Source organism: Lipotes vexillifer, unplaced genomic scaffold (assembly GCF_000442215.2).
Source record: "Lipotes vexillifer unplaced genomic scaffold, Lipotes_vexillifer_v1.1 scaffold1765, whole genome shotgun sequence".
In the NCBI taxonomy this organism is placed as follows: Eukaryota; Metazoa; Chordata; class Mammalia; order Artiodactyla; family Lipotidae; genus Lipotes; species Lipotes vexillifer.
The window spans coordinates 741,386-755,058 of NW_006777677.1; the positions used below are offsets into that span (position 1 = coordinate 741,386).

General features: G+C 36.0%; 2 protein-coding genes across 3 annotated transcripts in view; one reads left to right on the plus strand and one right to left on the minus strand.

The window, feature by feature from the left end:
• STRN3 (striatin 3) overlaps positions 1-826 on the plus strand; it is a 113,035-nt gene extending 112,209 nt beyond the window's left edge. Inside the window, exon 18 of the mRNA XM_007451267.1 lies at positions 1-826. This exon is cut by the window's left edge and continues 840 nt beyond it. The gene's annotated coding sequence lies outside the window, so the exon portion shown is untranslated.
• Positions 1-13,673, minus strand: part of COCH (cochlin) — an 18,075-nt gene that overhangs the window by 359 nt on the left and 4,043 nt on the right. The window contains exons 4-11 of one of the 2 annotated variants that reach the window (XM_007451265.1): positions 13,427-13,560; positions 12,846-12,908; positions 12,121-12,165; positions 11,875-12,022; positions 9,010-9,113; positions 8,067-8,293; positions 7,376-7,892; positions 3,572-4,223 (exon numbers count right to left, since the gene is read on the minus strand). In XM_007451265.1, coding sequence (XP_007451327.1) covers positions 4,048-4,223; positions 7,376-7,892; positions 8,067-8,293; positions 9,010-9,113; positions 11,875-12,022; positions 12,121-12,165; positions 12,846-12,908; positions 13,427-13,560 — 1,414 coding nt within the window. In that variant the 3' untranslated portion in view covers positions 3,572-4,047. Of the gene's footprint in view, positions 1-3,571; positions 4,224-7,375; positions 7,893-8,066; positions 8,294-9,009; positions 9,114-11,874; positions 12,023-12,120; positions 12,166-12,845; positions 12,909-13,426; positions 13,561-13,673 lie in introns of those variants that run through there. The other variant, XM_007451266.1, reaches the window with a different exon arrangement.

A 13,673-nucleotide genomic window follows, 5' to 3' on the forward strand; every position in this document is an offset into this window, starting at 1 on the left:
ACTCTTTCCTTCTTTTGCGTAGTACAGCTCAGCTAAGTCTTTCCATAAAGATGCTAAATCACCTTCAACATCACATAACTGTCTTCTTAAACCAAGGACTATTTAAGTGTATTAAAATGAAACGGTGGGGTTTAGTACTCCAAATGAACTCTTAAAAAAGAAAAAAAAAACTAATCTTGGCATCCTATCACTATGTGATATTTTGTACATCTTACTGTATTTACAAGTTTATTTATCAAGGATTATCCATCTTGCTAATAGCCTATTATTTATTTCACTTTTTGTTGGTCTTTATATCCTTTTATTAATGTGCTAAAGGAAACTGTATATCTATTTTGGAACTCTTTGAATAGTCTAAAATAGACTAAAAATGGAGTATTTTATAGTTTAAGTTACAAACCAAGGTGACTCCCCCCAGATACATATCTTGGTTTACCACGATTCCAGAGAAAACTATCTTGTTTTAAAATATTTGGAGTAAAATTTTATTTGCATTACAAATAGGATACAAAAATAGTTGAATCAGGATACAGAAATCTGCTGTGTTTGGACTAGTTATCCCTGTTTTATTTTTTCAGATGTGCTTAATTTTATGGTGTAACTAAAGATTTTGTTTGTGTAATGCATGATTAAGACAATAAAGTATTTTTTCTAGTCTTCCAAAAAACTTTTCTGATCAGTTTGCGAGTTTTGATGAGTTTTGTAAGGTTTTTGTTTTACAGACTATGAATCAGCAAATTTTTAAGATTGTACCACATAGCGAACGTACAGCTGTTGAAAAATGTATATAAAATGCATATAATAAATATTAAATTGTGTACCTGTATGTTACTGTTGGCTACATTATTTTGTGTTGAATAATAAAGTGCAATACTTTACTCTCCATTAAAGTAGGAAATGGAGATGATTTCTCAGTGAGTCCTTCATTTTTATGCTGTTCTTTTAAACTTTGTACTGTTTATTGATATTCTAATAAGATTAGAACAGTTAATACTGTTAAGAATGCCTTTCTAAGTATTTCACCCCATTTGGGGATTTTAAAATCTTCTATTGAAGTAAGTTAGATAATTCAAAATAACCAAAAAACAAAACCAGCAGATATGCAGTTTTAAATCATTTCCTTAAGATACCCTATTACTTTATTAAATCTGAATTTCAGTTAATAGTGTTGTCTTTCCTATCTAGCCAAACCTGTTTCCCACAGAAAAGTTCAGCAGAGAATAAACATTGCATTGTTCATTAATTAGAAGTTATCCTCATAAATGTTAAGTATTAATATCTTCAAACTTTTCCTTCAACAAGGTAATAATCCTTTTTCTTTGAAGGGAATTGCAAATGCAATTAGAAGGTAACATTAGAAAACTTAACGTGGCAAAATTCTATTTGAATGCCTACTTCAAAAAAAGAAAATTACATTGTATGTACATTGAGAAATTTTGTCACCTACCATAAAAATCGAAATGTCAATTTTAGTCATTGCTGGTGAAACACTAAAAGTTTTCAGAAATTTTCTTAAAGTATTGTTTTTTTGGTTTTCTGAATTGAACATTCAACTTAATGAACAAATTAAAGAGGGATTTTCTCTTCTTTTTTTTTTTTTTTTTTTTTAAATAATTTAGGAACAAGCTTTCCAAAGCTAGTCTTTTTTTTTTTTTTTTTTTTAAATAATTTAGGAACAAGCTTTCCAAAGCTAGTATTGTTTCTGGCAGCTGTTCCAAGCCAATGCATTACTGTTGAACTGAAATGTGATTATCATCATTGCAATGCATAAACATTCATCTTTTTTGAAATGTATTAAAACTGAAATGAATAAAAATAGTATATATGTTTATTTTTATCTATTTTGGTTGTATTTTCTCTACAATATTAAACATTTGGAAGAGACTAAAAGGATGCAAAAAGAATATCTTATTTGTGTGCTTCCATTTGTGACTTAATGGGAAATTATGTAGATTCATTTGACTATTAAATGGTGCTTTATACATAAAGTTTAAGAGTATTTTTATATACAAACTTTTTAATATGTCGACTTCCCCAATATTTAATCATATTCTGCTCTTTTCATATTTATTCATGTACTTTTTCCATATTTCAAAGTAAGTTATCCACTGAAGACCAACATCTCATTTAATGCATTAAGGCTTATAAATAGGCTAGCATAACAAATTTAGGCATGCTTGCAAAGTTGAATTATATCTTTTAAAAAATCCTTTTACTCTATTTTTAGTTAACCCTTTATCTTATGTTTAGTTCTAAAAAATAATTAACAGTAACTTAAATATAAAGTGTTCACTTCTACTCTCTTGCTGCTCTTTAAGTCAAAATATTAGTTTCCCTCGTTACCTCAAAACTTTGTTCTTTATAAAATTTTTTAAAGAGCTAATGACTAGAGGCTGGGTTTTCATTTAATTTTTTAAGGAGTGGTATTCTCAGCTGAAAGTTGTCTGTTTATTGGGAAAAAAACACGTTAAACCCGTTTTTGTTGTTAAAATTCTCCTCGTTACATGAATCGGTCATATTTGTAGCTTTATAAAGGGTGGAGGCAGTGGCGGTCAGGGGAGTCATGACTTCCCATATTCTCTTTGGTCAAATTTTTATGTAGTGTCAAAGGCAATTTCGTTTCTGCTCTCTGATACATAAGCTTTTACACAAGGTATAAAATTGTTAAACTCAAAAGATTTGTTGGAGTATAAATTTTCCAACCAGTTAACACCTTTTTCAGGTCAACTGGTTGTAAACGATTTCAGATAGGATCAGTGTACGTGTGATGGGAAATAGAGTGTGCAGATGAATGAGAGGATCCTGTCCTTAGAGAAGACGGGCAGGATAAGATATGACAGCACTTCCGTCGGAGAGGAGAGTTCTTGGTGAGGTAATGACAGTTACATAAAGGGAGTTTTGATCACTTTTCTTAGGAACCAACTTCACAAGGATGTTTAAGTAAAAATACTATTAATTACAAAACAACTTTGTTGAACCAAGTAATCAACTGTTTAACCTGGTACTGGCTGTGCATAATGCCTAAAACAGTAGGCATTCAATAAGTAATTGGAACAGAAAATAAATATATTTAGTCTTACTGCATGATTTTAAGAAAAAACTCGATCTTTCCACACGAAGTGGTTAATGTGTCAATAGAATTTTTACCATACCCTAGGGGGAGACACTTGGAATAATAAGTAAGGGACCTTAGAATAATAGTCACTATCAGTTTTATTGCTTAAATAGTCAAAGTAGAATATTCTTTCCTGCAGTTCTCTTTGAAAGGTGTGCTTTTCTTTAAAGCTAAGTGTTTATAAGTGGTAAGTAAAAATTTACCAACTTAATATTTTTTTCAATACATGGTTGACTTTTAGAGTATAAGCCAAATACATCAATACATATATAAAATTAAGGCTATAAATAGAAAAATACCAGGCAATTCTTCAGTCTTGTTCAGTGTGATATTTGTTGTTATTATGAAAGTACATTACAAAAGAGGCTTGATACCTAAATCGCTTCCATTTTGTCTGTAATTATAACTTTTAGTATGTTAAGAAACTTTTAGTATGTTAAGGAAGATCTTAAAACCAGATTGTTGACTGGTTTTAAGACGACATCTACTTGGGTCAATATATATTTGAACTAAGTTGAGCTGTTCTCTATGTGTTTCTCTTTCATTTTCCTTGTATGTGTAATACAGAATTAGAGAAGGAATGTTGCTTTTGGTCTAAATATCAGCTGCTTTTATTGAGCTATAGAATTTGCATATCTATACATGTAATATGCATGTTAAAATAGAACTCTTAAAATTTTAATCTATGGTATCTACTTTCCTGAGTTTCTAAGGTTCGTGATTATGAAGCCTCAGCAGAGTGTTTTGAACAATGGAGTCTGAACTGTAATTAGAAGGCAGCTTTAAATGAATGCTTATTTGCTTACATTTTTGCCATCTTTAGTATAATAGTTTTGTGTCTGATCTTAGTATGCTATATAGTATTTCAGTATTACTAAAAACAACTTATACATCCCGTTGCACTTTTTCTTTCTGTTGTCAAAATGTCACCATTATTGCTGGGATTCTAAGAAATCTCTACAGATGCCTCTGATGACATCAGGAACAATTGGTTCTAATCCTGTGAACTCTCTTGTGAAGAAAGCATGCGACTCCTTTGGTTTAGAGGCCATATCTTTCAGGTCATCCAGAGGTGCCCAAGCCACACCAACAGAGAAGATGGTGATACCTACAATAGAAGTATTTTTAAGTCAATTAAAACCAAGTTCCAGCTTATGTATAAAATTACGGGTATATATTTTTTACACATTAGTACATAGTTGCAGACAAAACTGCCTTGTAGTGCCTGAAGAACTAAATCCCCTGTACCAAATTGTTGGGCTGGGTTTAGCAGTAATCGTGATGAGAATGGCTAAACAGTTGGGTCAAAACCACAGGTTTTGCCATCAGTGCAATTTACCACCTTAACAGACAAGTCATATGATCACTGAAAGAAAAAAAAATTTTGATAAAGTTCAACATCCATTCATGATAGTACACAGTAAGCTAGAAAGAGAAGGAAGCTTTCTTAACCTGATAATATCTAAAGACAAATAAGAACAAACCCTACAGCAAACATACTTAGCGAAATGGTGAAAACTACTCAGAGTTTGGCATGAGAAAGGACAACCTGCTATCATCACAATTAATTGTTATACTGGAGTCATAGCCAGTATAATAGAGCAAGAAAGAGTGACACAGAAGATGGGATATATAAATGATGAAAGTTTTCTAAGGCTCTTGCCTTGTCTGGGGAACGGTGACAAGTCCTCTGTGAGTGATAATTGTTTCTCCCATTTCAGTATGTGTTGCATTAGCAAACTGGCCAATAGTAAGAAATTGACAGGGACTTCTCTGGTGGCACAGTAGTTAGAAATCTGCCTGCCAATGCAGGGAACACTGGTTCAAGCCCTGGTCCGGGAAGATCCCACATGCTGCAGAGCAACTAAGCCTGTGTGCCACAACTACTGAGCCTGTGCTCTAGAGCCCACGAGCCACAACTGCTGAGGCCCACGTGCCTAGAGCCCATGCTCCGCAACAAGAGAAGCCACTGCAATGAGAAGCCCACGCACTCTGTAGCATAGAGTAGCCCCCACTCGCAGCAACTAGACAAAGCCTGCACACAGCAGTGAAGACACAATGTGGCCAAAAATAAAGTTATTAAAAAAAAAAAAAAAAGAAATTGACAGTCTTTAATCCCAAAGCAAAAGTTTTCTGATGATGAAAACAGCCAGAGACTTTCCTGGCAGTCCAGTGGTTAAGACTCCATGCTTCCACTGTAGGGGGCATGGGTTTGATTTCTGGTTGGAGAACTAAGATCCTGCATGCTGCACAGCGCAGCCAAAATAAAGTAACAAAAACCGCTAAAAAATGTCTGAAGTGTAGACTACCATCTATGTACTGGAGGAAATCCCCCATAAAATTTTGAGAGTTTCTGAAATAGTTACTCCCTTCTATCCAAAGCTTCATCACCCTTCTAGTGGTATACAGTGATCAGCGTTGTGAATACTTAAGACATACATAAAGCAGGTTTCGATGATGTAAAAGCTACTTGAAACAATTACTGATTTATCATCACCAGTTAATCCTCCCCTCTCCCTGGCGAAAGAAGTCAAAAAAATTTCTCCCCTTCGGTTTTCTTCACTTTTAATTCTACATTCAAGCTCAGATTGTCAAGCTCAGGCCCAGTATATAATTACAGTTAACAAACCAAAACAGCTGTGCCCTAGCCCTGAACACCTATCCTATCTTCTGGCTTTTGTTAACTTTCACTTTGCTATCACTAAAGGATAACTTTCATGAAAATAGTGCAGCCCAACCTCCTGAAGTTCAATTAATCACATAGGGAGAATATATTTGAATTTATTTAGCTCACTTTATGTAGCCTGAATCCAATTCTGTTAACCATAAATTCAGTAAGCTACACTTTTAAGGAGTATGATAGCAAAAAGGTCTTCAACGTAAGTTAGTTGAAGAATACATTAAGACAGATGTATAAAAATAAGCCATTGTATATATAGCTTAAATTGCAGGTATCCATTCTCTATTCTACTTAATAAAAACAGTATTCCGTCAATACCTATAAAAGTACACAAGTGCACTAGCAGAGGTGCTAATGTATAAAAGGAAAAGTCATTAGGAATTAAATAGGGAAAAGGAAGTACAGAGGAGTATAGAAAAATGTAAGGCTCTTCATTCTCCCCCTCCCAAGTTAGCATTTTTTTTTTTTTTTAATATTATTGGGGGCTTCCTTGGTGACACAGTGGTTGGGAGTACGCCTGCCGATGCAGGGGACACGGGTTTGTGACCCGGTCCGGGAGCATCCCACATGCCTCGGAGCGGCTGGGCCCATGGGCCATGGCCGCTGAGCCTGCGCGTCTGGAGCCTGTGCTCTGCAACGGGAGAGGCCACAGCGGTGAGAGGTCCACGTACCGCAAAAAAAAAAAAGATTGGACTCCCAATCACTCCGTTTTTATCCCAGGAAAGGGAACCTCAGCTCTTTCTTGGCCTGTTGATCTCAGTAACACACATGCTAATGTCTTCAGGAACTAGTGGCCTTTGCCAAAGGTAATATTAAGGTTGGGGTAAGAGAAAGAACCTTTTTATACCCTTTTATAAGTGTTTCATTATCTCAAGGGGGAAAAAAGACACTGCAAAGGAAATCTAAGTGGAACAGGGTTAAAGTTTTAATTGGTGATCTTAGAAAACTCATGGCAGACTGAAAACTACTTAAAAAAAAAAGGATAAATTATCAAATAGCAGATTCATAGTAAGTTATGATAAAGTGTAATTGTGGGGTTATATATTCCAAGTTTGAGCCAAACATGAACACCTGTAACATTTCCTTGACATATGACATAGCTCTCATGGCAATTCTCCCCAAGATGCAGTGGTTAGGTAAGGATTCAGCCACACTTACTGGGTTTTGTTTTGGTTTTTTTTAGAGGATTACAAAATCTTTATTTTTTTACTTTTTTGGCCACATCACACAGCATGGGGGATCTTAGCTCTCCGACCAGGGATCAAACCCACACCCCCTGCAGTGGAAGTGTAGAGCCTAACCACTGGCCTACCAGGGAAGTCCCTGCCTGGATTTTAATACTGGCCTCACCACTTACTAGGTGTGTGATTTGGGAAAGTTTGTTTCCTTATCTGTGGAATGAGATTTAGTAGGGCTGCTTTGACAATTAAATCGGTTAATACTGGGTAAAACTCTTAGAACAATGACTGCCATCCTGTAGATGTTTGTTCAGTCAAACAAACACTTAAGTTTATATTTACTCCTAAAATTCACTGAACCTCTCCCCAGTTCCCTTCCCAGACAAAGGACAAGGACCTTACCTGCATCATGTGCAGCAGCAGCAGGCCCTCGAACATCATCATAGGACTGCCCATCTGTGACAATTACCAGGAAGTTCTTGTTGGGGCTGTCCCTCATGGGACCAAACACATTTCTAACAGTAAAGGAAATGGCATCACCAGTAGCTGTCCCACCACTCATATAGCGGATGTTTCTGATAACGGCTAGGACATTCTCTTTGGTGCTATAGTCAGTGAAACTGAATTCTGTGCGTTGATCGTAGGTGAACTGTACGGCAGCTATCTTGGCACCAATGTCTGAGATTTCAAAAATCTTAGCTATGTTGGAAACAAATTCAAGCATGAGGCGGAAATTACTTTCTCCAACACTACTGGAGCCATCAATTAGAAAGGCAATGTTCACTGAGTTATAACAGGTCTTGCTGCACACCATTTGCTCATGAGTGCAGAGCTTCTGTACCAGAGGTTTTACGTATTTTGTGGTGCCAAACCAATTGGGCATGTGGTAAGAGAAGAAGCCATTACTCCGACAGACAGCCTAATGGGAGAGACACATAAAAGATAACCAAAGGAATCAAGTTGTTTCTTTAAAATTATGAAAACATTAAATCTTGAATCTTCAAAGTTAATCCAGATATGGGCCAATCAGCACTACGCCTAGAGGTCCAAAACTGAATCACTACTATAAGAGAAAACACTCTCAACTCCTTACCTTGTCAACAAATGCAACATCCTGAACCATTCCCAGTTCCTCAGGGATAGGCTTAGCCACAGAAACTATAAATACATTGACACCAAACTCTCTGGCCACAATGCCTGCTTCCTCAATGTCATCAGAAGGCCAGCCATCAATGAATACCACCACCACTTTGGGAATCCCTTTTCTCGCTCCAGTGTCTGCTGTGAAGAATTTCTGGGCGGTGTGCTTCAAGGCTTTTCCTAGGTTTGAAAAAGAAGCAAACTGGAACGGCAGCACTGCTCAAAATGACACTTCTATTTCCCTGTACGAACTTGATGCCTCCAAGTTTAAGAATTTAACTTATATAGAACTCAGTTCTTTAACACGTGCATCAGATGGGAAAGTTTAATTATCCATCATGCCTATTTTTTGTCTTCACAACCCACATTTCTTCCCCCATCACCTACCTCCCATAGCGTTAACATTTCCTTTCCTTACATCAATCACCAGTCAGAAACATAAACCTGACCCCCACTTCTGTACCTGTGCTCTCTATCTAGCCCCTTAGTGACTGACGAGTAAGTCTACGGACTCAGAACAAGAAGTCTCCCCTCAGAAGGTCCAGCATTCTATTTTAATTCTTTCTGTCACATCTGCATTCATTAGATGAGTCTGTTGATCTTTGCTTCTTTTAAATATTCTAAACAGGTACTTCTCTAAAGTGACATCTGCCCTACCTGAGGATTATAAGTCACAACGTCTTATATTTTTTTTAAATTAGCAATACCAATAAACCCTTTGGTACATTTTCCATTATAAATTAAATATCTCAGATACTAAGTGCAGACCTAACCAAGATCAGTGCCAGGAAGAAGAGTTTCACTTCTGCTTATATAAAATAGCATAATACTGTCTTACATGTCTGATCATTCATAACCCTCTCTGTGTTACATCCCAGATGCCAAAGTCTACTTACCTGTATTGGAATTACCCCCTCTGAAACCTACTTCCTTTATGGCAAATAAGACATCTTTGGCTGATGTAAAGTTTTTCAAGTAAAATTCTATTTTGGGATGTTCACTAGGCAAAAAAAGGAAAAAATGTTATCCAGGGAGAATTGGAAATGTAAAACAAACAAGCAATATTATATACCTTAAAAAAAGTCTTTAAATTGGACAATACCTAAGTTTCTTAATTTCACAGCATACAGCCAACTAGCGTATATTGCATCCTTACTTGAATTTTTAGGGTTCTTTCAAAAAATATAACAAAAACAACTGCTACCTTGAGGGTTTATTGTATTCTGGGTAATATGCTAAATACATACTACATGTATAATCTCATTTCATCATAACTGTACAAGGTAGGAATTATTATCCCTATTACATAAACGGAGGCCCAGAACACTTAGGTAATTTACCCAACAAAACATAACCACATTTTAAATTCAGGTTTGTCTGGCTCCTAAACTATATGAAGCACCTGAAACCAGGTGGCTCAGGGCACTGGGCTTAATGGAAATCTGCAGAGATGGGCACCAGATAGTTGGAACATAGCTGGGTGTGAGTCTAGGTCTGCTCCAGTGGGGGACCTTGGAAGCCCTGAATAGTCTGGGTCTATTAACCCAGGTCTCTGGTCAGAAGAGGCAATTTCAGTGACACTAAGGCCAACATTTTTAAAATGAGAAAACTTACAAGGAAACGAATTATAAAGTATTATAATATTGAATTTTTCTTATGATAAATGATATTGACATTTGCTAATCTTACAATTATGTGTATTTTAATAGATTTGGGATTTTTCATATTTAATAGTAAAAGAATTTCAGCTTTTATAACTTACTCTGTGTTCATTAGAGACCATGTTGAGTGAAAACAATTAGTTAAAGCACAATTTGTTGTGTTTAAAACTTTTAGATAAGTCAAAATTTCATCAGTGCAAAATTTTAAGATCTTAGCATTATCAATTGCCACTAAGTCACGATTTCTGAAGGAAATAGCACTCATTGTATTTCTGCATACCTGGTGGCATGATTTCTGTATACTTGGTGTAATGGTTGGGTCACAAAATCAGTTTTCATGAGTCGATAACCTTTTCATTTTTATGGTCACTTTTCAACTATCCAAATTATTATTTATGAGATTTAGTCTTATTTTTGCATCCTTAATGAGACATTCTCTTATTCTACTTAAATATAAACTCTTGACATAGTTTATCTATTCTAATGTTGTTCCTAAAATAGAAAAATCATAAATCAGGAAGTTTATAAAGAAGCTAGTCTTTGTATGCGTCTACAAAGTAGTGTAGCTTTCCTCTTGAAAAAGAGGTAAAAACAGCAAAGAAAAAATATTAGAAGAAAAATATTGAGGGGAATTTGCCCTAGGAGATGTTAAAATATACAGTAAAGCTACAATAATCAAAGCATTGTAGAAAAGATGTTAGAATTAGCATATGGGTCAAAGAAACATTTGTCTAAAGTTATAAATTGATATCACAAATGAATGGAATAAGAAGCTCATTTTTTTAAGATATGGGACAATGGTTAAATTATGTATAAATCAACAAAGTTAAAGATTCTTACACCAAAAAGAATTCTAAGAACCAATTGTAAAAAACAAGATAAGAACAAATGAAATATAAATATTTGTAATCCTATTTGTGACACCCTTACACACAGCTGATAGTAGCTTAAACTGAATCAACTTTCTAGAAAGCAATTTAACTGTTTATTTCAGAAGCCTTAAAAATGTCAGAACCCGGGCTTCCCTGGTGGTGCAGTGGTTGAGAGTCTGCCTGCCGATGCAGGGGAAACAGGTTCGTGCCCCGGTCCGGGAGGATCCCACATGCCGCGGAGCGGCTAGGCCTGTGAGCCATGGCCGCTGAGCCTGTGCATCCGGAGCCTGTGCTCCGCAAAGAGAGAGGCCACAACAGTGAGAGGCCCGCGTACCGCAAAAAAAAAAAAAATGTCAGAACCCTTTGACCCAATCTCACTTCTGGGAATCTAGCCGAATGAATTTATCAGAGATGGCACAAGGATGACATAAGGATGCACAGTGTAATTGTGAAAAAACAATAGAATGGTTAAATAAATCATGCTAAGGAACATTATGAAACATCATTTTTTGAAGAATATTTGTGATACTGGGCTCACAATGCTCAGTATTGTGAGCATCAGTATTTTGATGCTCACAATACTGAGGGATTAAAAAAAAAAGCAGGCTATAAGACATTTTTATAATCTGAGCTTTTGAAAAAGAAATACACACATATGTACCATCAAATATTTTCTTAAAATACTGAAAGGAAATACAACATTTTACATTGATTATCTCAGAGGGGTATATTTGGGAAATTTTTTTTCTTTGTGTTTTATATGTTTTTCAAGCTTTCTCTAATGAGCATATGATAATCCTAACAGACATGAATAAACACTACTATACAATAAATAAAAGGTTAAGCTTCAGATTTCCAATCAAGCGAATATGGAAAGAGCTAGAAAGAATAACGACCAAATAGGAAAAATAAACATCACTGCTTCCTCCTTCAGGGAAGAGAAATTAGGAATTGAGCAGAGCAGATGTGCAGAAGTAGTCTGTATGAGCAACAAGACTTTTAGCCTACCTCCTGGTCCTCAAATAGATAGCATATAATTCTCTAAATCCTTTTATTCCAAAAAGGAAGCACTTATACCTACCCAGGCTGCTCATTAAATTCTGACTTCATAATTTGGGAATCCAGACTGTCCACACCTCAATTTGTTTATATTGAACTAAAAGGATTGATCACTTTTCATCATTCAAGACATCATTCAAGTCTCCTCCCATTTTAACAAGGTTGGTACCTGGCTTGAACAAGGCCCACGTGCGGTCCTTCCGTTCCAATTCCTAACATTAGAGCCACTTTCCCAACAAAATTCTTCTGTAGATTAAATCGGCGTTGCCCGATATTAAAACTTCCATCGATCAGAAATGCAATGTCTGCTTTACAGTCTGTGAACACACAAACAAGTCTTTCCATTAGCAGTTTCAAGAGAAGGGAGGGAGAGAGAGAAAATGTTATATTCCCAAATGGATATCTGGACTCTTACCCTTATTGCCAGTTTTCTTCTCTGGTGTTTTCTTTAGTCGTTTACCTGAAACAAAAAAAAGCACCTGGCATTAGCAAAAGGAAGACAGTTCCATAGAAAGAGACCCACAAGGGAAAAGCTCATGATAAGGAGCGTCATTCTTGAAAATACTTTAAAAAAATATTAATTTCCTCATGATTTTCTGGACTAGGGAAGCAATGCCCCAACAAAAAAACATGTCAGGACTGTAGTAGACCTACATATTTAATATGCCTCCAATCCAGGACTTCGATATCCCAAACCCACAGTTGAGGTAGGATTGGAAACTCAGAGTTAGATTCTAATGTTCTTAATTTCTTTGACTTTAAAATTGCCACAGTCTTAGAAAGGGAGATCCCTGGCTATTTCTCAAATAGACACGCACTCATTTCTTTTATTCATATGACAAATGGAACTAGAAGTTCATGGTACTTTTACTTAGACCAGTTTCTAGGCATAGTTTATCAAATCAGGGAGAAATGGTAGGACTTCAAGAGAATGTCTAGTAGTAGAGTTTATAAATGAAAATAAAAGAAGGATAAGGAATTTGAAATATAAAATTGAAAGTTTCCCTATGCAGTATACCAGTAAAGGTATTTGCTTTGTGTTTCAATATTTTTAAAAAGGAAAGATTTTATCAATAACACTTATTTATAACTTCCTAATGCTGTGCCAGGCAACTAGGAGATAGGTTCCATATTTCATACCTATTGCTGGACGTGCTGTGGACACTGCTTGTCCTGTGGCTTCCTGGGTACCACTTTTGCCTTCTGTTAAAATAAAGAGAAGACTATTTTTTCCTCTTCCTTCCTTACCATCAAAGCATAATGAATCTAATTTAGGGTTCTATAGGATGACAAATGTAATAGAGTGATGGCAATTGCAAGAGTAATTGCTGCATGCTAGTTTCAAAGAACCAAAATGGATTCTCATCTATTGTATCATATTTTTAAAAGATCACCATAAAATGAGTTCACATTCATTCACCCGTTCTTTTTGAGTTAGGGTTATTTGGTAAATGTCAGGGCATTCTGATTGCAGGCAATTCAATTTTCTATTGCCATCTTCTGACAGCAAGATAATTTTCCTCCCATTTACCCAAGTTTGGCTTGAGTGTGTCCTTAACCCTTCGGATCCCCTGACTCTAACCCACAGTTGACCCTTCCAATCTTGATCACAAGTTTTTCCATCAGAGTCAAAGAGGTTGAGCTGAGAAAAGCAGAAAACTTTTTTTGGGGTTGGGGAGACAATATTTACACAGAAGTAAGAACACTTTAATTGTACCCACTTGTCACTGTGAAAGAAGCAGACCATCTGGAAAGCGTCTGAGACTGGATGCCATTGGCAACTACTGAGGAATAGTTTTCTCGACCTGGTAGGCTGTAGATTCTTACAGGTCCCCCTGAGTTGCTGATTACCCCCCTGCAACACAAGAGTAACAGCTGAGACTCTATCCACACTTTTTCAGGGGCATTTGACTGACTTATATTGCCATACTGCACCTATTATTCGGATTAATCAAGAAAATAGTTCAG